Source organism: Peromyscus eremicus, chromosome 4 (assembly GCF_949786415.1).
Source record: "Peromyscus eremicus chromosome 4, PerEre_H2_v1, whole genome shotgun sequence".
Classification (NCBI taxonomy): domain Eukaryota; kingdom Metazoa; phylum Chordata; class Mammalia; order Rodentia; family Cricetidae; genus Peromyscus; species Peromyscus eremicus.
Window position 1 is genome coordinate 87628539 of NC_081419.1, and position 24487 is coordinate 87653025.

Genomic DNA, 24487 nt, shown 5'->3' on the forward strand with positions numbered 1-24487 from the left:
TCAGACACACTTCATCTGCAGTTTGCTTGGCCTCTGCCTTTAACAGTTGTTGCACTTTTCATTTTATTTTCACCCTTCAACGACACTCTCAAAACCATCTTCTAAGCTGACTGCGCATGTTCACTCCAATATATCTCGAATAAAAGATCAGTGAGCTCCTAGTCTCAGCCATTCATTCTTCATAGATAGGTTTATAATGTGTCAGTGTTATGAGAAGCAAAGACAAGAGACAGGTGCCTAGCTTAAAGAGCTTCCAACCTCACAGAGAGAGCCATTCCTAAATTGACAGTACAATAGAGATCACTACAGTACAGAGACTAAGGGGAGAAATTTATATGGTCCATTTCTGAAAGCCTGTCATTTGTCACTACTGTGCTGGGTACATCTTGTGTTCTCATCAACAAAATATATAAGCTTGTCTAATTACCAAAAGAAAGGCACAAAACACAAATAATTGACCTATTACATAAGTGCAGTCTGTAAAGTGCAGGTTTGATAAGGGCCAGGGTTATAAGAAACTTCTCTTCAGTTATGGTCAAGGAATTACCCATTTATAAGAAGAGTGGAAGAGAAATGCGCCAAACAGAAGGAATGTCTTGAGTGGCACCCTTGAAATGTATAAGAACTTGATGTTCAGAAATTGAACTAGATTAGTACAAACAGGACTAGAGCAAGCTATCCATCGGAAGGTCCTAAGGGTCATGAGAAGGAAATTATATTAATTCAATATCCACTGAGAGACTTCAGAAAAACTGGTATGCTTGTATCTGTATTCAAAGATTATTCTGATTGCATTGAAGAAAATTGATGGAAGGAAACAAGTATTTCAAACGAATGTTCCTGAAATAACTGAAAGATGAGTGCTTTCAACATGAGTAGTGGAGAGTAATATACAAAGGTAGAGTTGAATCAAAGACCTCTCTTTGAAGTAGAAGAAAAATGAAATTAGATTAAATGTAAGAGGTGAAAGTAACAGGAAGAACATGAAATAATTCCTGTGTTTTGATCAGCTTCATGAATGGTAACCTACTGAAAGGAGGGAGATTATGAATGAAATAGATTTGTGTTGTGATTTGGGGATGGAGGGGTCATATGAATTCTTGGAATTCACATTAAGGGCAGGAGAAACACAGATCTCATGTGCAGACTGTAGCTTGGAGTTATTAGTTTGAGATTATCAGCAGAAAAAAATTGATAGTTATGAGTATTACCAATTACATAAAAAAAAAGAAGAGAGGAGTCAAGAGAGGGTCTGGGGGCTGAATATACTCAGGGTACTAGATGAAGTGGAGCCTGTGAAGCGGGGGGTGGGGGGGGTGGGGGGGTGGGGGGGTGGGGAGACAAGAGTTGTTCAAAGAAGCCAATGTTCAATGTAAGCCTGTCCAACTGGCTACAGTTAAATATTTTGCTTTTCATGTTAATAAACATTCTGAAAATTTTTAACCATAAAATATTACACATAAATATATATACGTGCACACACACATATATATACATACACACACACATATATATATATATGTATATATATATATTTAAAACTAATGCATCATGAAATAAATTTGACCCTACATGCAGGAATTATTACAACTGAGGTATTTACATTCTTTATTAGTTTAATGACTGTATGAAAGAAACTTTTAAATCACACATAAAAACATATTCACCTAGTAAAATATCTCAAATTTGTGTAGAGATTTATCTACCTAGTAAGACTCTCACCCAGTGCAAATCACCACTTGGATCCAGACCCTATCCAAGGAAATTTTCATTTCATGGCCTGAAAGAAATAAGACATGTCCCTCTCAGGTGATGCTCAGGATTAATAATAAAGAAAAGAAGCAAAATAGTTTTAAATTTATTATTTTTAAGTATATGTGGGTGTGTGTATCAGCATGTGCATATATACATATGAGTTCAGGTGCCCTTAGAGACCAGAGGAGTCCACACTCTTGTGATGTTGGTTCCAGGAGCTGAACTCAGATCCTCTGGAAGATCATTAAGTAGTCTTAACCAGTGAGCCATCTCTCCAGCCCCTGGTCAAAGATATTTTAAGCAGGGTGGTGGTGTCACACGCCTTTAATCCCAGCACTTGGGAGGCAGAGCCAGGCGGATCTCTGTGAGTTCAAAGCCAGCCTAGTGTACAGAGCAAGATCCAGGACAGGCACCAAAGCTACACAGAGAAACCCTGTCTCGAAAAAAAGAAAACAAAACAAAACAAAGATATTTTAAAATGCACACTTTACCACCACTCTTGCTTATTCCTAGCTCTAGCCCTCCCATTGTGGTACCCTGGGGGTAGGGATGGGGTATGTGCTGCCATCCCTAAGTCCTTTTGCAAACTCTATATGGCTTTCAGAACTTAAATGAAGTCCTAGTTTTCCACAGATGCCAGATTATAGAACTAGAAAATGATAGCAGGTGGAGTGTGGCAGGAGTATACACTCCATTGTGGCTCCCACTGCTTTTAAGATAGGATGTAAGAGCTCCACGCCCTATGTCTTCACCCTTATGAGTTGAAAGAAACTTAGTCTGTGAAGAACACACTGAATAAAAAGTTATCCATAAGGTATTCTGTACCATCTGTGTAACTACCATTGAGAGTTGGAATAGTGTGTTTTGTGGACTTTATTTCAATATTAATGCCGTTTAAGTGGGTATTTTTTAATGGACATTGCTATATCATGACTTATGACAGTTACATTTTTACTTTCTATTCACATTCAAAATGTAAAATAAAGATCTCAAAGAATGCGTGCACTAGCATGTTACCACAGAACCTGTCAGGGAAGAAATGTGAAACTTTTGCGTTTTAAAATCTCAGCAATTGTTTAGAATGTCATTTGGAGACATTTTCTCATTCTACAGTGCAGCCCCTTTGGACATACCTTGGAATAGAAAATAACAACAGAGAGTTTCGCTCTCTAGACAGGACCACAGAAAGGGGTCTTGCCTGAGAGAGGTAGAACAGGACCATAAGTAGCTAATGATTTCAGCACGGGGGGGCGGGGGGCGGGGGGTAACTTTCTGTCTCTCCTTGACTCTCCAAAGCAACTGAAATGCAAACTGCAACCTAATGTGCTCCCCCTGTATTCACTGGTGGAACTTAATCACAAAGGTTGGGTCACCATCTAGAATAAACAAGTGAGAAATCAGCAAATACAACAAGCAGAACTAAGACCCAATAAAACACACTTGCAGAGAGAGCACATCAGAACATACACATTTTCTAATCCTGGAAAATTACAAGAGGCAGTTACCTCCATTAAAAAAAGAAAAGGAAATTTTGGTTGATGATTTTTTTTAAGTGTGTACACTGAACAGTAAATTAGACATTATTGAGAACAAACTAGTAAACTAGAAGATTGAGTCAATGAAATCTAGTACAGAACATGAAGAGAAAAATTGATGGAAAGTGTGGAGAAGGACTGATACATAAATTGAACCACACAGCCATTAAATACAAGTTGTCTTAGTTAGGGTTATAAAACACCATGACCAAAAGCAGCTTGGGGAGGAATGGGTTTATTTCAGCTTACTATCCTGTTCATAGTCCATCATGAAGGGAAGTCAGGACAGTAACTCAAGGCAGGAACCTGTAGGCAGGAAATGAAGCAGAGACAATGCAGGAATGCTGGTTGCTGGATTGAGCCCCGTGCCTTGTTCAGCCTGCTTCTTATGTCACTCAGAACCACATGCCCAGGAGTTGCACTGCCCACAGTGGGTGGGACATTTCCACATCAGTCATCAATCAGCAAAATGTACCACAGGCTAGCCCACAGTTCTCAACTGAGATTCCCCTCTTCCCAAATGACTCTAGCTGGTATCAAGTTGACATAAAACTAGCCAGCACACAAGTCAAAGGAAGAGAGAAATTCTTAAATAAACAACAGAGAAAGATCTTAGATTCTTATAGAACCAATCTACCAAGACAAATGAAAGATAAACATACAAGTACATTTCCTTAATTTTTCATAATGAACTTTTAGAAATCAAGATTTTAGGGGGGAAAGTCTGACAGCTATATAATGAACTCAGCAGCAATACTGACTACAAGAATAAATGGAGCAATACATTAAAAATTTCTGAGAGGAAAAATTTTAAACCCAGAGTTCTTCACTTATCCAAATTATTGTTAAAATGAATGAGGAAAGTACATTCTCTTGAGAAGCAGAGTTCAAGGTTACTATTCATTTTCTCTTAAGCTTATGCTTCCTCAAAATGGAAATGAGAACAGGAAGACCTCAATGGACAAATGATACAATGAGCAAATAAATTAATAAAATAGTGTTGTATTAATGAGTACTAATGCTGAAGCATGTGATTTTGGTGCTCTCTAAGTAAAATTACAGATGACTGACATCAACTGGAATGTGGCGTGACACATGACCACTGAATTTTGTAGGAACTACAATGGAAAATCAGGCCGTTCATTCTTCATTGCAAATTACTGAATTGATATTTAATTACCCTCGATACTTTGAGGATGACAGTTACTATGGATATTAAGAATTCACGGTTTCATTAGCCAAAAAGTTAGCATGTATTTTGTTGAAACCAGTAAAGGAAAAAATAACGGAAGGCAATTTGGTGACTCCAACAAAAGTTAGCAGAAAAGGAAGTAGCTAGAAAGCTTGGTAAAAAGAATTGAGGAAATAAATATGGCTAGGATAAAGCCAAATTCCTACAAGTCAAAATAAACACGAATGGGTCAGCTTAACCCAGACAGCTGAACACTCTAAACAAAATGACAGAAACGACACATTAATGAGGGAGAGAGACTGAGACAGAAAAACATTGTTGATATTTTTTGGACTTTCATTGAGTTTGTTCTTTGACAATTCTGTACATGTATAACATGCATTGTGGTTATTGTAACCATTTATTCTCCCTTCCATCTTCCTTTTTACAAGTCCCCTTCTCCAATTCATGACATTTTGTGGTTGTTTTGTTTTGAGAGCCACTGAATTCAGCCAGGATTATCTGTGTGAATATGGGTTTTGAACTATCCTCTAGAGCCCAGTGGACTGCTCAGTGGGTACACAACTGAATATTGTGGCTGCTCCTCCACCGGAATCCAGTAGTATCCAATAGTTTAATAAGAAGTCCTGGGGCCCAGTGGGCTCATTCTGGATCCATGGTTGACTACTGATAAATCTTACATAGGCATATTGCAGGCAGAAATGGCTGCTGTGAAATCATGAGGTTATTGGCTATGCCATTGTTGATACTCTTGGGTAATGTCGGTGATATTTGAACTTCACTTATTCATATTTCAAAAGAAAGGGGGGGTGAGGTTGCTTGCCTGACTTGGTTGTAAATGATTAATGACCTAAATGTAAAAAGATAAGACAAAACAAAAAAGATGTAAGTAGTATAAGAAAATTCAGACCACCTTTATAATTCAGTCACAATATAAATATCACTTCAAAGTTATTTAAAAGGCAAAAGATATGGAGTATTTAATGAACTCTCTCAAGATTAAATATGCATAATTACATATATACAGCCAACAATATCAACAAATTCTGAAGATGGGAAAAGCTTTAGAAGAATTATATTCAACCTAGATAATCAGGGGTTTGTGCCAACCCTTTTGCAAATCTAAAATCTTCCATAATAAGTTATTCTACCTTAGGAGTATAAAATGATTCTGTCACAATGAAGGACTCTTAACAGTCCTAAATGAATGTAAATTGTGTGTGCATGGTTAGCAAGCGAGTCTACCCTTGAGTGTCTGAGGAAACTTGCAGTTTAGCACCAGGGATGCTTAGAAGCTCAAGAAGAGTTTGACCCTCTGTTTAGTTAGTGGTGCATAGGGCATGTGGTACATAAAGCAATCAGAAGGCACTTTACCTGTTAATGGTTATATTTTTACAATGAGATTACATATTACCTAGAGTCACTGAAATTATTTTGAGAGAACTGAGGAATCAGTAAAGTACTTCCCACATATATGTGGGGACCCGAGTTCAATCCCTAGCACACAATTAAAAGTCAGGCATTACAGTCAGTGCTGCAATCCCAGCACTGAGCATGCCGAGGCATCCAGTCTAAACAAAATGGGTGAATTCTAGGGTCATTGAGAGACCCTGCTTCAAGGACAAGCTGGAAAGTAATCAAGAAAGACACTCAGTGTCAAGTATGTGCAGGAGCACGCATGCACACACACACACACACACACACACACACACGTGTGCATGCACAAACGTATATACATACACACACGAGTAATTTTTTTAAATATTTTTAAGAGTGTTAAGTTTTAGTTTTGTTTTCAGACTTCATAACTAAAGGGTCTCTCTTTGTAGTTAAATGGAAAATCTTCTGTTTGTTGATAGGAGGCTCAAGGTTGAGACCAGTGTTTATGCGATCAGGAGCCTCAGTGACTGTCCACTTGTTATAATAGGGAGAGTTTTAGATGAAGATGGAGTTTACATCCACCCTTCACACAGGCTTGATGGATTTCAGTTGGAAGTTGTCTGCGTTTATCTTTAGGCGTATCAATTTTAAATGTTTAAATGTCTTCTAATAGTTTTTAACTGAACAAGGATTTATTCATGGGAATACATGTAAGTAGAGGAGGAAAAAAATAACAGAAAAGCCAAACAAATGAGATGAAGCAGATCCAAACCATCTCTCACTCACTCTACGGTGTGCATATATTCCGGGCACAAAGGGCCACCAACATGCACCAATACAGTGTAGGAACCCTGCATACATCCATCAACTTAAAAATACCTCTAAGACCGTGCTTTGAACAGCAACAACAACAAAGGAAAGCTTATGGACGTTACGTTGAGTGGGAATGAACATTTGTATGTAAGAGCCATGTTCCAGCTTCTCAATTGTCTTTATGTACCAGCTGACACGTACACAGCCTTTTACAAATCTTTGACCATGTCATTTGAAATTTTGACAAAATCACTAGAAGTTTTTATTTAACTGTTCTGTGGTTGGACTTATTAATTAGTCCACCATTTAGGATGGCAAATATTAAGAACATCATAAGCAGATTGCTCTTGCCGGCCTGCTTCAGGTATGTAGAAAATGGTAAGCTGTGCGCTGAAGTTTTTAACTTCACTATGAGTGGTATTTAACAAACCACAAAGTAATTGCCTTTCCCAACATCGCTGTTTCATGGAGCAGCTATGCATGGCTGAGAGTCATCCTTTTTCCTCCTCAAAGTAAGTAGGCTGTTTTGTTTTTTGTTTGTTTGTTCTTTCTTTCTCTTGTTCTTTTAAAGTTGGGTCTAAATTTACTACTTTGACCTTTTTTTCTGCTTTGGATTTTTTTTTTTCTATCTGTCATTATGTTTCTTTAAGAAACTTATTTTTTTTTAAAAAAAATTTAAGGGAAGGAACAAAGCTAGCAAAGAAACAGATGTGTCCCATATAAAATATGCAATAAATCTTGTCCCACAAATTCTTTGCTCTGAACTTTCTGACAGAAACTGTCAAATATCCACTTTAATTCAGGTATAAAATGTTCACTCCGTGTCATGGCGCCAACTGCCATATGCCAGAATAAAGTTAGTGACCCGCCATAAAAACAGCAGCATAGGCACCTTTGAAACCCGTACAAGTCATCGTGGGTGAGAACGACCCATATAAATCCATGGGGAATTAATCTGGGCTTTGCTACTATCCTGCTGCGCATTTACAATGAGCTCCTACTCCGGCACAGCAGCAGTAGTAATACTTTTTAAAAGGAGAGAGAAAATAAGGAGGGCAGTGTGTCCCTTAATGAGCCTGCGCGGGGGAGGGGCTGCCAGATCCCGAGGCAGCGGCTTCTCCTCTCCCCTCCCCCAGCTCTGGAATCCCTTGAAGAGGTGGGCCCCAGCCTGGGTTGAACATGTGGGGTTCCCCTTCAGCTCGCCGCTGCCGAGCCTGGCTCAGCAGATCACGTGACACCAATCCCCCCTCCAAGCACAATCATAGAAATGACTTCCGCTTCATAAATCATCCTTATCATCCATCCTGCAGAAGGAGGTGATGGTATGGGTTTTCTCCAGAAAAATATTTCAGGCCTATCATTTCAGGAGTTACCCCTAAACCACCACCACCACCACTACCACCTTTTTTTTTTTTTTTTTTTTTTCTAAAATCACCTTCATGATGGTTGCTCAGTTACCTCCAGGCTCCTGCCTAAAGACGGTAGCCGAGCTTCTCCAGTCTACCTAATATTTGCAACATTTTCATGTCTCAGAGTTTGAGAGAGCCCCATTCCTAAAGGGTGAGAGAGAGGTATTGTCCTAGGCCCTGGGGCTTCACACTCAATTTTAAGAATTTACGGAACTTAATTTCTCTCTCTCTCTCTCTCTCTCTCTCTCTCTCTCTCTCTCTCTCTCCTTCCCTCTCTCTTCCATTAAAGGATATTTTCTTTGCTCTACATTTCCCAGATATCAAATAATTAAGCATGAGAAAAAATAGCTTATTTTGTGGGATTAAACCCCATTTTATCACTTGTAGACATCCAAAGCATTTTGTCTACTAAACAGAAAGGTCGAGGCTAAGGCCAAAGAGATGTATTATTTCCAAACTAAATCAAAACACATCAATCTGCACTCATTATAGTTGATAATATTTTAATAATCCTACCTAAACACTTCTCCAATAAGGTCTCATTTAAGAAATACTTCCAGAAAATTGTTTTGCTATCCTTGTGAGTTTCTAGCACACTGTTGTATTTGAATAGGGTTCCATAGCCCATATGAATAAAAGGGAAATTTTCTCTAATTATTTTCAATGATGTTAAATTTCAATATAAATTAATTATAAAATTATTCAATTAAAAGTTGACCTTAGCATGTTAGGAGAAAAAGCATTATAGAGTTAATATGATTTCATACATATGAACAATCACCAATATGAACTTATAGATAATTACATTCATGAAACTGGGTTAACATTATTAGGGGTCACTACTTCAGGAAATGATCCTGTGCTGCTTTTATTCTCATGGTTAATATATAAATGTTCTATAATGAGGACTTATTATACAATCTGGAAAAAGTGTAAAGATTGCCTTAAAAAAACACTACTTTAACCTTCATTCTTATTGACTCCATTTTCAAATCATTACCATAACCCAATTTTTATCCATTGCTGTGCAGATTTTTCTCATCAGAGCCTTCTTTGGGAGTGGATGGAGTTGTCTGAAGGCGACTCTGGAGGCCTCTGCTGGGAGCTGGGTTGAGCTTGCTATCAGTGCTTTCCCACCAGCACTTATACATACATAGTGCAATCACCTTTTATACCAAGCCCCATTTCTTTGTTTCCTTGCACTGGCTCCAGTTATGGTCAGCTGTACTAACATGCCATCTGTGTATCTTCTGCTGGCCGAGCAAATCAAAAATGCTTCAATGTGAAAATGTCTCCATAGTAGTTGGGGGATGGATCCCAGTTTCTCCAGTATTTTCTTTTACTAGAAATACTACCTAAACAACCCCTGCTCGCCTTCATCACTCTTAGATATGAGTAACATCACAGCTATGAAAGTTATGGGTTTTTTTTAGGGTATCCTTGCTAGTTGGCCCATTTCAGTCCCCAATACAACAAATCCTTGTTCAAATGAAAGCAAAGTAATTTAGAGGATATTTTGATCTTGAAGCAACACTTAGTGTCAGGAAAGTTGAGCTGTTTTATTAAGAGTTCCTGTGGCCCCTTGAATTCGGTTTCCTAAGGATGCCGTGAACTGGGCAGGGCACTGTTGAAAGACTGGTTACAGCCAGAATAGTTCTCTGTGGTTACTTGCAGGGGATTTTTGGCAGTGTACTAGCTGTTATGACTAAACATCTAAACAACTGTATTCTAGAAAGAAAGCTTCCCTTATTTAACAAAATGCTTTAAGCAACAAAGATAGCCGAGGTTTAGTGTAAATGAATCTAAATGAAAAAGAAATATCCTTTGAAAGGGAATAGATGCCCTGTTAGATTTTTTCCTCTTAGTTTTGGATTAGTAATGATCGGTCTTGAGTTATTAAAACTTCTTATCATGTATACCACCTTTAAAAAAATCTAGTTAGTGCTTTATAATGTGATGAAAGCCATTGTTTTTAAGAATGGGAAAGAAGATCAAGCCCCCAGGATCTCATGCATGCAGGCCAGCACTCTACTCAGCTATACCCCCAGCTAGAAATCATTCTTTATATTGGATACATGTCTGGACAATTCATAAAATATGTAGAATGATTGTTTTATAGAGACAGTAGAAATCCACATCCATGTGTATATTCAATATAAATAAAAGGGTTCAGTGTGGGTAACTATCCACTTAAATTTTACTTGTGCAGATTCTCATTTTTCAGTTATAACTTATTTTTCTGCTTGATCCTATAAAGATATGACAGTTTTGTGGTTTTTTTCTAGCCAAGACCTATGGACAATAACAGTGTGATATAGTAAAAGCTAGACAGGTGACAGAGAGCAGATTCTTTTTTGTTCAAATGAATTTTATGACATTAGACAGATCACTCCCTTTTGGGTACACTCTGCCCCTGCATCCAAATATTATCTTTTGTTTGTTTGTGGTTTTTAAAACTATATTACATGACATTAATTCATTAAAAGGCAACTCAAATCATGTGAAAAACAAAAGCCATTTTAACAAGAGAGGAGGGGTAGAGATCATAACAATTTGGCTTCTTAATTCCTCCTGATACTTAAATAGATAGAATATTGTTGTGATCATGCATCATTTCTATGACACACATTTTAACATCTCAACAACAGCCTGTCTACTATTTTACATTCCTTTGTTCCCTTGTAATTTAAATTATTCCATGGCATTTCTCACAGTATTCTTTGCAAGCATGCTTTGGGGTTTGTGGATCTAATACTAAGTGTGTCAAACCTTGGGGAAATACTCTGGGGTGCACAGGTTACAAAAGGGATCAACAGGATGCTCCATTGCTCAAACAAGTATTGCTGGAGTACAAGAAATGGTGGGCAAGCAAATGTTCCATAGAGCAAAGAACAGGGGTGGCACAAGTCATTATAGTAGCTGGCATTTACTGGATGAATGTGCTAGGCAAGGTGCAGTGGCCATGGCCCTTGCCAGTGTCTCTTAATTATTTTGACAACTGTCTAAAGTAGTTCTTATTGTTCCATAGAAAACCAAGCCTTAGCCAAGTTAAACAGCTTCTCCAGACCCAGGAGTTAGAAAGTCAAGGAGTCATTTGATATTTTGTCCCCATTACTATCCAGTGTAGACATTAAAGGACCTGTTTAAATCCTTTAGCTGTGTCCCTGACACATCTTAGCACTTGGCAAGCTCTCAGAATAATCAGTGCTGACACCACCAAACTGATTATCCTGATCAGTTACATTAGATGGCTTCCTTAACAATTGCTCAGTCAGCAGATTGGCCCTCTTTGGATGTCATTGGTGGAGACAGTTGGATGGAAGGGGATATGGAGCAGGATACCATTCTATAACTGAAAAATCCAATAAATATATGTTTAATTTCCAATTGTTATATACTCGATAAAATAAAATCTTACATTGGAGAACTTTGGAACTACAAAAATCCTAGGAAATTACCTAGGGTCAACACTCATGCTATGGTTCATGTATATTCGTCTCCAGGTAAGAAGGCATATTTTAGAAATATGAGTATGGAGAAGTATCTATAAAATACATGAGAATACTTTTTTTTGTAAAAGATATGTCACTTAATTAATACTAATTAATTAAGGTATGTATTGGCCTGGTCCGAGGAGGCATAACACAGAGATTGAAGAGCTGCCTGAGAACTCAACCACCTGCCTCCCATTAGTGTTAATTAGCCTCTCTCACCAGATCATTCTAAAATTTTACCCCCATGGTCTGTTTTAAAGTACCAAGAGCCAGGAAATTCAGGGTGAAAGCTGAAATTTCAGCTCAGAACTTTCTCTCTGATATGTATTTTCCTTTGGAAAATGCATGGTCTAGTGCAGGTCCTAGATACCACCTTAGCATGTGAGAATTCCGGTGAAAAACAAAGCTCCTTGGGAAATAGTAGGGACATCAGACAATGTACTACGTTATGAGCCAAAATCCTAGATCCAGCTTAGATACCTAAGGACAGAATGGATAAAGGAAATGTGGCATATATACACAAATTTACTGGTTTTTATATTCAAAGAAAAATTAAGATGATTAACTCCTTTTATCTATTTCTTTGCTTTATGACCCGAGAGCCCTCTTCAAAGGTGTCAGTTACACTGCCTTTTCCTCGTTCTTTTTGCTCCAAGCCTTGGTGTTGTAGTGTAAAGGGACATGGACATCAATCTACATCCCTCTGGGAACCATCACACAGCCTCCCACCACTTTACACATAACATGCTGGTCATCTTCACTATGCACGTACCTGGATACTGGCAAAGGAAAGCCCTGTGGCAAACCAGAAATAACCATTCTTCTAGTTTAACCACAACTAGGAAAACTAATAAGACAGGAAGATGAGACGATATCATTTTTCATGGGCAAACAGACCGAGAGAGTCAGGCATGGTGATACACACCTTTGATCCCAGAACGTGGGGCAGATGCAGACAGATCTGTATGAGTTTGAGGTCAGTTTGGTCTACATAGGGAGTTCAGGCCAGCCAAAGCTACATAGCAAGACCCTCCCTCTAAACAAACAAACAAACAAATAAATAAATAAATAGAGTTTTAAAAGGGGGAGGAAGAAAGTAAGATGTAAGAGCCCTCCCTAACTCAATGGTTCCATGTAACCGAGTGTGAAAGGCCAAGGCTTTCTCTGTGTTGGCATGTTGCAGGCTGGCTTGCCAGAAGTCACTGCTTTTTCCTGGAAAAGCACATGAAGAGGTAATTTCCTAAGAAATGAAAAATGACAGGCATTGTTCACATCACTTGGATGTCCCATGAGCCAGAGCATGCTCCCCTTGTTTCCTCTTTAACATCGCCCAACTCCTCCACCTGTACTGCTATAAAAACATCGGCTTCTTTACTGTGTGTCCTGTGGGTTTATGCCAACCACACTGGGTCCATAAACCATGGTATATTAAAGTGTAATAGACTGTGTAAAGAATACTTGGAAGATCTTCCAACCTCTATCCCTTCCCCTCACTTCACATTTTACTACCCTCTCTGAGTATTCATAAATATGACTTTATTATGTTTAGAATAGAGTCCACAGTCTTCTTCACTTACACCCATCATGTGAATGCGTGAGATTCAAAGTTCCAAGACTTGGGGATATTTACATGCTGTCGGTTTTAGTTTGCATATTTTCTGACTGTCCAATCTTATTTATAGAACCTTCCCCTTTAACAAAATTAAGCCTAGGAAAAAAATGTAGTATATTTTGAAAACTCATAGGCTAATGGTACTTGTACTTGTGAAAACAGTGCAAAATTTGGACTCCAAATGAAAGCAGTATATATTGGGATAGAAATAGTATACTCTGCCATTTGGATGCTACTTTACTCCTATTATTTTGTTGCAAACGAGAGTGTGTGTGTGTGTGTGTGTGTGTGTGTGTGTGTGTGTGTGTGTGAGAGGGGGGGGGCGTTGTGCTGCCAAGAAAGACCCTGTTGTCCTCAGGAAGATATGGTTCCCTGGGAATCTGTTCTGTTAATGTGGATAATTCTGCTGTCCATTTACCTATCTTTCAAATAAGTAAAAACAACCTTGATTGCCACTCTCAAGAAGCAAAATGGAGTAGGAAAGGCAGACCAGAAGCTGATGATCTCAAAAGTGCACTGTGCACCATGCCATGGACATGGTTCTATTGGAGATAATAGAAAGACCGGTTCTGCACTGTGGGAAGAGGCCTAGAGGGCTTCATTAAGCAGGAAAATTGTAAGCTTTATTTCTGAAGTGGAAAAAAATATTTTGGCAGTGGAGCTTGGATGAGGAATAGAAGGGATGAAGAGCCACTCAAAACAAGTAGCAGCCACTTGCCTCCCAAATAAAAACATTAGAGAGAAAGCCCAGATAATGTTGAAGTCCAGTGTAAAAGGTACATTGGGCAAGAGTTGAGAGCGAAGAGCCTGGTCAGAAAGGCTTAGTGTGCAAGGCAAAAGTGTACTGGAGTCCTGTGGGGTGGGGGAGGCAGATAGACAGACAGATACAGACAGACAGACAGAGACCATTAAGCAGAATGATGGCATAATTGTCTTTTACGATAGCAATTCTAGAAGTTAGAGAAGGAACTTTTACTCTAAGACACTTATATTTAAAAGAAAGAAAAAGAAAGGAAGGAAGGAAGGAAGGAAGGAAAAAAGGAAGGAAGGAAGGTGTGGTGATATTTTATCTGTGTCCCCCAATAAAGTTTATCTGAGGATCAGATACTGCAAGCCACAAAAATATACAAAGTAAGATTTCAGCTGATTATGACAAAGCTAATACCTGGAAGAAGCCAAGGACCTTCCAGAGGTCAAGCTGAGGCTCAAGGAGCCATGGTGATATTTAGCTTTTGATTATCAGCCGTTTCCTGCTATGAGTTTCTTGTGTGCTATTGTAGTTTTTCCATCATTTATTGGGCACCATTTCCCCTTTACTAAAGGAATATTTAGATAACCTTGTGCACTGACAGCTATGCACAGCCAGAACCCCAGTTCAAGCCTCCCTGTAATTATCGTCATTGGCAGCATCTGGCCAGGTCCATCCCCAGATGGAGGAAAGTACCTTGTCAGAGAGACCTCTGTACTCTCTAAGAACAGACTTAGTGTTCAGACTACCTGTTTGAGAAAGCCTGGTGGATGTGCCAATTAAGCTTAACTTCCTCCTTTCCCAAATCTTACCTCTAGTTCCAGATCTCCCTTTAACTATCACCAGAGGCATCTAGCTGTGCATAGGTTGCCTAGCAACTGAGCACGCTTTTCCCTACCCTGCAGAAAAAACGGCAGATAGCTTGGACAGATAGGAGCCACAGGAAAAAAGAAGGCAGTTCTATTTTCTCCCATTGACCTAGCAACTTACAGATTTTTTTTTTTTTTTTTCCGAGACAGGGTTTCTCTGTGTAGCTTTGCGCCTTTCCTGGATCTCACTCTGTAGACCAGGCTGGCCTTGAACTCACAAAGATCTGCCTGCCTCTGCCTCCCAAGTGCTGGGATTAAAAGCGTGCGCTGCCGCCACCACCGCCCGACCTGTAATTTACAGATTCTTAACATTTTCTACCAATCACATTTAAGACTATAGTGGAGCATAGAAGATCCCTCTTCTTAGATATTACCCAAATTTAGCCTTTAGTTAATTCATTTCCCCATTAGTCACTTCCTTTTTGGGTTGCAAATGATAATTAACAATTACTGCCCCTCAATGTGATTCTTATCACCATCACCCCTCCGTTTGACCCTGGAAGCTTGGTGGTCACTGCCTGAGGAAAATTCTAACCTGCCTTTATGATCCTGTGGAATTCAAGCCTGGTGACCTTGCTCAACCAGGAGCTTGCTATTGCTTGGGTTTATAACTGGATTCCTGGGAGACTTAGGGAGAACATGGAAAATGGAGAGGGTTAAGGAGAGTACGTGTGGACAAGATGAAAGATGAGGAAGAATCAGATGGGGAAGTATTAGCTGGGTAAGAACAAGATGAAAAGGACCTAGATGAGGCAGAATTAAGATGAGAGAATTAAGATAGAACTTAGAGGGAACAGTAGATAAGTATAGAGAGAAATCAGGCAAGAAAGGAGCTAGGCATGAGAACAGAACTGAAGCTGTGTATATAGGATGTTATGCTAGAGGAATTAAGGCAAGTGGACTATAGAGCTTGGTGTGCTGAGATTCTGAAAATAGTCCTCGCCATTAGTAGTTCTCTTTCCTGAGCCTCTGGGATGTACAGTATTAAGGCTGGTCCCTTTAATATTATACAAGAATCAGTGGAAAAAGACAGCCACTATATTAGACATACAAGTCAGGAATGGTAGCACATGCCTTTAATCCTATCACTCAGGAGGGCAGGGATCCCTCTGGATCTCTGTGAGTTCAAGGCCACTCTGGGAACAGAGCCAGGTGTGGTGGCACATGCCTTAAATTCCAATACTAGTTAACCATAAAGGTCTGGAGGTCTGTACAGACAGACAGGAAGTGACAGAGCTGGGCAGGAAGAGGAAGTGATGTAGCTGGGCGGAGAGAAGAAATGAGCAGAACAGAAAGAAATACAGGCGAGGGTATACAAGAAGTGGGTCTCTTTGGAAGCTGAGGATCAATAAGGTGAGGTTGGCTTTGGTTTGTCCTATTCCTCTGATCTTTCAGAATCTACCCTAATATCTGGCTTTGGTTTTTTTTTATTAATAAGACTGTTTAACAATTCATCTTACAGAAAGAAAGAAAAAAAAGAAAGGAAGAAAGAAAGAAAAAGAAAGAGAGAAAGAAAACAGACTCCTCTATCATCTTTTCTGTGATATATGGAACATGGTCCAGTTAATCAAGCTAGATAGCACAGAATTCAATGGTCATTAACTTGCAAAAAGTTTAGATTAATCCTAAGCACATTTTGTCTTACCTCTCCCCTCTTGACTCCTAGATATTTGTAAAACAGTAAATCACTTTCTCTCTTGAAGATTAAATAAGAACAAAATGACTTGTCAGAGCATTAACATAAAATGATGGGAGGGATCAGGGCTCCATTGTTAAGTGGGAAAATTTTGGCATTTCCTGTAGAACATACTTGATCTAACCTTAAGTAATGACAAGCAAAATTCTCATCTACTAAAGTCTGTTGTGGATCTTATATCCTAAAAGAAAAATACTTTTCTGAAATGTTGTAATGACCATCCCCAACTCAAGGAGCCATGGGTGCATCTAAACAAATGGAATGTCTAGGGCAACCCTGCCTTACTGGGGAACACTGCCATCCTCCCAAAAGCATCTGCTCATGTGTCTCCTTCTGTCATATTTAGGTTTGTGTAATATTTTGTATTTTTCTTTGTTATCATATGTATTATGGTTATCTGTGACCAGGGATTTTTTTCTTTTATATTTATTTTTAGGTTTTTGTTTGTTTAGTGTGTGTGTGTGTGTGTGTGTGTGTGTGTATGTGTGTATGTGCACATGAGTGTGAATACCCACAGAGGCCAGGAGAGAGCATCATACCCCCTAGATCTGGAGTTACAGGCAGCTGTGAGCCACTGAACCTGGGTGCTGGGAACTGAACTCTGCAAGAGTAGGAAGTGCTCTGAACTGCCGAGCCATTGCTCCAGCCTCAGGAGTGTTTTTTGGTGTTACCGACCCAATTGTTTTGGAGCCCATAAACTCTGCCTATGTAAGACTGGAAACCTACTCCATAAATGTGTGTCTCTGTCTGCTCCACCAACTGGCCATTTCTTCTCCTTCTGTTCCTGGAGACACAGTCAGGCCAGTTAATAACCCTACAGTGGCATCTGGGTGGTCAAGGGAAAGGAAGAGCCCCTCATTTCACATCTCAACCTAGGAATGACACAGTAGAATGAGGAAAGCGTGTCAGAGCACAAGACAGAAAGAAGTTAGGTCTCTTGCACCAAGTAACTAGCCAACCAGACGATGCAAAGGAAACACTCCAGAGGAAATTAAAAGTGCTAATCCAGTGAACATACAAATATTAGTGACCCAGATAGGAAGTCAAACCAGCGAATCCTCTATTCTTTGAATGCTTAGGGAGGAGACGTGGCTACAGAAGAAAAGTTTAAGGCAAGCTTCATCTCTGTGACATAAATCTAGAAACTAAATTAGCAAATAATGTTATCAAGGCTGCAGCATGTTACCCAGAAGTTCTAGCTTATCAATGAGGATAGTGGTTACATATAACAACAGACAGCCAATGTATATGAAAAGGCTTCATATTAGAAGAAAATGTCCTGGAGGACTTCCACAGCTGCAGAGTAGAGGTCAGGCTTGGTTTCAGGGCACAGGCTGACTCACCAGGGACTAATGCAGCTGGTAATTTTTTTGCCATTTCTCTACTATGAACATCCTTAGACCCTTAAGGATACTAATTCTCCTGTTTGGGTTCCGTTAATGGAACAAGAACACTTAGCTGACAGCACATCTGTTTTCAACATGGTTTGCTGGATATTCTAAGCCCACTGTTGAGACTGCTCAGAAAGAAGAGGGGAAAAAGGTTCCTCTCAAAATGCCATTGCTCACTGACAAGACGTCTAGTGGGCCAGGAGCTCTAATTGAGATGGACAGTGAATTACAGTTGTTGTTTGTTTTGTTTTGTTTTTATTTTTTTGCCTATAAACATAACAGCCATTCTGCAGCCTATGAATCAAGGAGTATGTTTGACTTTTAAGTCTTGTTTAATAACCTCATTTTATGCCAGGCAGACCCTTAATCTGAGCAGTTGGAAGGCAGAGGCAGGCGGAATCTCTGTGAGTTTGAGGCCAGCCTAGACTCCAGAGCTAGTTCCAGGACAGCCAGGACTACTCTGTCTTGAAAAACAACAACAAAAAGTCATATAAAGCCGGGCGGTGGTGGCGCACGCCTTTAATCCCAGCACTCGGGAGGCAGAGTCAGGCGGATCTCTGTGAATTCGAGGCCAGCCTGGGCTACCAAGTGAGTTCCAGGAAAGGCGCAAAGCTACACAGAGAAACCCTGTCTTGAAAAACCAAAAAAAAAAAAAAAAGTCATATAAATTCATTTTGTAATGCTACACCTACCACACATACTGATTTCCTCTGGTGAATAGAGACAAGGTAAATTGAAAAACATTCTAGAGAAGACTCACCATTCTGGATTTATTTTAAAAAGCATTTGTGATTTATAGGAGGAGCTCAAAAATACCAACACTAACAGGAGTTTGGAGGAAGTTGATTCCTACCCCTGTGTTTGACTTTGAGAGGTTCCAGTCTTTGGGGGCAATAACTGTAGTGCAGACAGATAAAAGAATTAGAATGAGAATCAGAGTCTAAAGATGTGATTGAATTTTTACAATCTCAAGCAACAGATGAGTCGCTTCTTGTGAATAAGCAAAGAAAGTAGTTTTATAATCTACTGGTAAAGATGTTTGGTCATTACTGAAATAGCATCAAAGCACCTGCCCAGGGGTCACACCATCTACAGTGGCTGGGCCCTTCCACATTAATCATTCATCAAGATATGCCCAATCTGATGGAAGTAATTCTTCAACTGAGGTTCCTCTTCCAAAGTGACTCTAGTTCATGTCAAGTTCACAAAAATGAACCAGCATAGCTAGACATGAACCTGACATATCTGTAGATGGCAATGTTGGGTTGCAGTATGAAAAGGTTAGAGACCCCTGGACGTGTAGCCTTGATAAGAAGTTTGGAATTGGTGTTAAGTGAGTCTTCTTATTGTTGGAATTCTTTTAAATTACCTTTATTGTCTTAAAAACTGTGACTTTATCCCCCAATTTGGAAAATAATTATATTTAACTTCCTATAGGCTTTTAAAGAGAGTCTTGTAAACAAGAGCCAGGAGCAAGGTGGGGGTGCCCTGTGTTATCTTCCCATATCTCCTGATGCCAGCTGACAAACCACCCCAATTTAATCTTCTAACTTCAAACTTGGTCTTCTAAGAACCCTATCCACCCTACCCCCACTAGTAATGCCACAGTTTAAATTGTGGGGGAAAGAAAACTTAGAAACACTGAAATGCCACTTACTCGTGTGACTTTGCCTAGTAGAAGATTAAGTACATTCCATATGTAGATCCAGGGACATTAGTTAAAGTTGTAGGATAAGGAAAATTTTCACAAGGTTCATTATTATCAATATATTGTACCCTCTGTTTTGAAGCTAGTACCAGCATATGGGTACTCCAGCTTTGACTGTCTAGACTAATTCAGTAACTCACTCACAAAGGCTCCTTTTGTGGGTGTCATCTGTACTCTAAAAAATCTCCTGCTACCAGTTGCCAACAGTTGCTTACAGTGTGCCCTATCCTGTCAGGTTTAGCTACCTTTCTTTCCTAACTCAAGTCAAAGTTCTGTGGAGATGCAGCTCTGCTTTCTGCTAGATCCCACGCACTTAAAATAGGGTCTGGCCACATGGAATCTACGAATGAACTCACCTAGTTCAAGATGCTGATAGCTGCTTCAGGCTGGTGTCACTGGTTGCCAAGGAAGCTATGACCAACAAGAGTATTCTCTTTGCTGTATGAAGTGTTGCTAAACATTAACTTATCCTTTCTTCTCTCTGAAATATGGAAGATGCAGTAATAAGATGAGCACCTACCATCTCTTGAATGGAACAGAGCTTTCTCATCACTTTGTCATTTCCCATCCACCTACCCACCCCAGGACTTCAACTCCAATTCTGAGAAATGAGAGCTCGAATTTGAGATCACTGAGATTCTTACACTTGGCCCCAAATTGCTTTATTTGTTAATGATATTGGAATTTTAGTTTCTGAGTCCATGAATCCAGTCTTTAAACATTTTCTTTCTAAACAATATATTTGAATTTGGCTTAAATGGAGCATTTGGTAACTTAAAATGGTCAGTGGCACTGTCAGAAATATCACTCCTTATGGTAGCAAAATATGTTAGGCTGGTTGAGAATCTACATCACAGTGTGTCCCTTTCTGTCTGTACAGAGCCCCTTAGCATGGGAAAAATGAAAGGCACTAGGTCTTATCACTTTCCTTAGAACCCTTTCTCCCAAACTCTCAGAGATTCTGTGGAGTTCGTTACCTCTCAATAACAACCTGCTTTGCATTTTCAGACATTGTTTCTTTTCAAGTCACCATATTCGAAGTGATGTTGAAGGTCTTACCTGCTAGTTTACTCAGTTTGCATATACTATTTCTTGTCACTAAATTCATATGTAGTGACAGGTTGGCCATAGTTGACTTGCTACATCATAGATGTGGCCAACTGGAAACTATCCAATGACAGACAGAACAGCATAGGTGCTCTAGGAAGACCATCAAGGCTCAAAGGAATTTGTCCTTCTGTTTAGCCATGCATGTAGTTTAAAATCATTTGACATGAAAAAAAAATCTTCGATTTGTTTCACATTTGAGGGACACTTGGAACCTGAGAGATTCAGGTTATTTCTCAGCATCTGATTGGCAGAGAATCAGAGTAATGCACAGAAATGTCTATTGGGACTATGGGGAAGTCTTATAGCAAAGGAGGGCCATAGTACTACTTAGCCGCCATAAAATGATGCACTTATAAAAGCCAGACTATTTAACATTGTTGCAATTTTATTACTTGAAAAATAATGTACATAGTAATGACATACCACATTATCCCACAATATTTAGTTTATATTTATATTCTAAATATTCAGTTGTTTGCTTAGGAAAGCCAGTCTTTCTCCTTTTAAGTACTTCATGACCAATATATACACTGATGTGTATAAAAACTCAATACCACATTTGGACTTACAGCAGAAAGCAACAAAACTGTGAAGTCACTATTCTGGTGGAGCTTACATTATACTGTGGTATTATAGGCAGATATGGTATTAGGAGTAGTCTCATCTGTTGGGCAGATAGAGGCAATGGGTGGGGAAGTAAAGCAAAAAGGAAGAGACCATGAGGGAGGACCTGGGGATGAGAGATGGGAATGGATGTTCTTCTCTGTGGTGAGACCCATCAGAGAAGCTGGCATTGGAGCTGAGACCTGAATGAAAGGAGGAAGACAGCTATGTAGAGTCCAAGCGGGGTACTCCAGGGGAGAGAAACTGCAGGGGCAAAGAGTCTCAGATGCACTCAGTGTGCTCAAACCTCATCTGGCCACACAGAAATGAACATGGGAAAGAAAGGATGGTATCTCCAAGGAGCCAGGGCCTCCTAGGACATTATGAACACTTTAGAAGTTATGTCAAGTATGATATCGGGGAGGGGACCCATTTCTGAATGAGTGACAAAGAAAATGAGGATGAGGTGTTAATAAATGCTGTCATGTCATGGAGGGAGCATGTGTTGTGTGCTAAGCCCTGTACCTGCATTATCTCATTTAACCTTGACAGTGATTACTATGGCTGTTCTTGGAGGGCAGATGAGGCAATGATTAAGCATTTGGTCATGAGTAACTTCTCCATAGTCCCACACAAAGGTAGTAAGTGGCAGACCCAAGTTTTATACAATGCTAATATTGTAAATCCTTTAATACCCTTCATGAAGTATCTCAATAGAGATTATTATGACAGACTTTTTGTTCATTCATTTAAAGTCATCTTAGATTGCCCATAGATTATGCTGTGGCCTACTTATTTTTTTCTGGGTATTTTAAAGGTATGAATGTTATTTTCATACATAATAATATCATCTTCAAAGTAGAAAAAAATTTAAAATACCTAGAATGAAATTTCCTTATTAAAGAATCCCAGAACATGAACTCTTCATCTGTAGATTCATATTGTATCTCAGTGTCATTAATTTCCACAGTAATCTTACGCATTTCTTTCCTAATGCATTTACAAAATGTTGATCTGAGACAAACATTCATGGGTTCCCCTAGACTGAACTTGTGAATGGAAGGAAAACTGTGCAAGGATTCTTGTGCTTGCTCTGGAACTCCAGCAGAGTTGCTGCAGACACTACTCTACTATGTTTGGGGGTGAGAGAGAGCACAATGGGCCTATGGTAAGGATCATGAGGAGGCCAGCTATACCTCAAGTAACCACATCTATCAGAACTTTTCCAATTTATGTATTTTTCCAGCTATAATTATTATCATTCCCTTTCATTCTCAAGGGTGTTCCAGACAAAACAGAGTTATTTGACTGTGGCTAGCTACAGCCATGCTCAAGAAGGCAATGTTTTTGAACATGATCTCCAGGCATGTGACTCAAATGCACTCTTGAATTCCTGTAATAATGAATTGATGTGATCAAAGCTATATGATTACACAAGGGTTATTATGTAAGAAAATAGCTTATTCATTATTATTTCTCTTCCACAGCCAAAAAAGAGCATAAAATGGAAGAAATGCACTTGGAGAATGCACAGAAAAGGTAAGTAGCTCTGAGTTGGACTCAGTTCTTTCTGACTAGACATCCTTTATTTTTATAATCATAAGGGATATTCCCATTGCTGTGCAACTATCTTCTCTTGAACTCCATCCAAAACTCTGAAACTGTGAAGCACTAACTCCTCATCTCAGCCCTTCCTCTACAAGGCCTGGGCAGCATTGCTCTATTTCCTACCTCTTTGTAGAGTCTTGTGCCATTTGACCATTTATGACTAATTCATCTCACTTGGATTGTGTTTGAACAGCTAGTCCTTGGATCCTGTCTGTTGAAACATCTATGAATAGTAAGCCAGAAGTGATGCCCCTCCCATCACATAGGTCATGATTCTGTTCCATCCATTTGACTCTCCTTCCTACTCTGTTCCTGAACCACCTCATGGAAGTTAGGAAGAGAGTTAACTTTCTTTTAGTATCATAACTAGGTTAGACCACTCCCATAAATAGCTAGGAGATTGGCTTCAGTTTCTTTTCTCAGATGGTAGAGGGTTTTATAGACAAGGGACAGGCAGAAAGAGGGATACCTTCTATGGACAAAAACTCCCTCAGAAGTCAGAAGAGACCCTAGGGTTCTTCCTTTGAGCCTAACCCCTCTTCTTAACTCCTGATTCTCTCAGTAGACACCAGAAGGTGAGCCATCACCTCACCTGGTGGAACCCAGAATCCGTCTATACCAATCCCTGGGGGAAGGATCTCTTAATTAGTTCACCTCAGTTGCCCCTTGGTTGTACCTCCATTCTAGTATATTGAGTCATTCAGGAGAGAGGCCTGAGGTACCCTTGACTGTTAAATATTCTAAAAGTTCCAGATAATTCAATGAGGGAACAGGGGTAGGAAGTAGCATATAAGGGGGAAAAAATAAGCTTTACAAAATAGATGAGAATAATTTCATAGTTATGAATGTAAGAACGCATAAACTAGGAATGGGTCCTTTTCCTTCACTCTAGCCACGATTCTGAAAACCCAGAGACAGGTGCCAACATTTAGTCCTGCTTCCTGCTGTAATCTGCCAACAAAATTAAGATGCCGATGAAAGCAAAATGAAGGCCAGTCGTGTAGTTTTCTAAGTGTAGACATGTTCTTGAATCATGAGCATCATCCTATCATGATAATTGTTGAAAACTAAGACAATTACACGGTTGTGCTTTTAGATTTTGGCTCCCCTCTGTTGGACTTACCCTTACATTACGCTTTCTTTCCTTGGTGTGTAAAATTAGTGTCAGAGACACTCAGCACTCAGAGAAGAGGCTATCAACAAGGGCAGGCTGGTATCAGGCCAAGCAGCAATTCAGCTTCCGGGGTGCTTGTCAAGTTCCTAATCCCTTTTCAAGACTTTTGCTGAAGGGCAGGGGGCCCATCTTAGAGAGGCCTGGGCTGCTGCTGTGCATTAGGCATGCTAAGAGGAGTCATAACTTCTGGTTGTCAGCATTTTCCATGACTTTGTGGTGAAGGTAGGCTAGCTTTCATGTCACACTTGAAATATGTTAGATCTCATCTTTAATGTAGAAACCACGGGTGTTTGCTTGCACTCTTTAAGGAGGCTGTGGTCAGTGTTGCAATATTCGTGTGAGACTTAGTAAATTCTTATGTTTTATTCTCAAGAGAAACAATTTACTCTG

General features: G+C 39.5%; 1 protein-coding gene across 6 annotated transcripts in view; it reads left to right on the top strand.

The window, feature by feature from the left end:
- Fmn1 (formin 1) overlaps positions 1-24487 on the top strand; it is a 374621-nt gene that overhangs the window by 327550 nt on the left and 22584 nt on the right. For all 6 annotated transcript variants that reach the window (XM_059261098.1, XM_059261099.1, XM_059261101.1 and 3 more), the window contains one exon: positions 22803-22854. In XM_059261098.1, coding sequence (XP_059117081.1) covers positions 22803-22854 — 52 coding nt within the window. The remainder of the gene's footprint in view (positions 1-22802; positions 22855-24487) is intronic.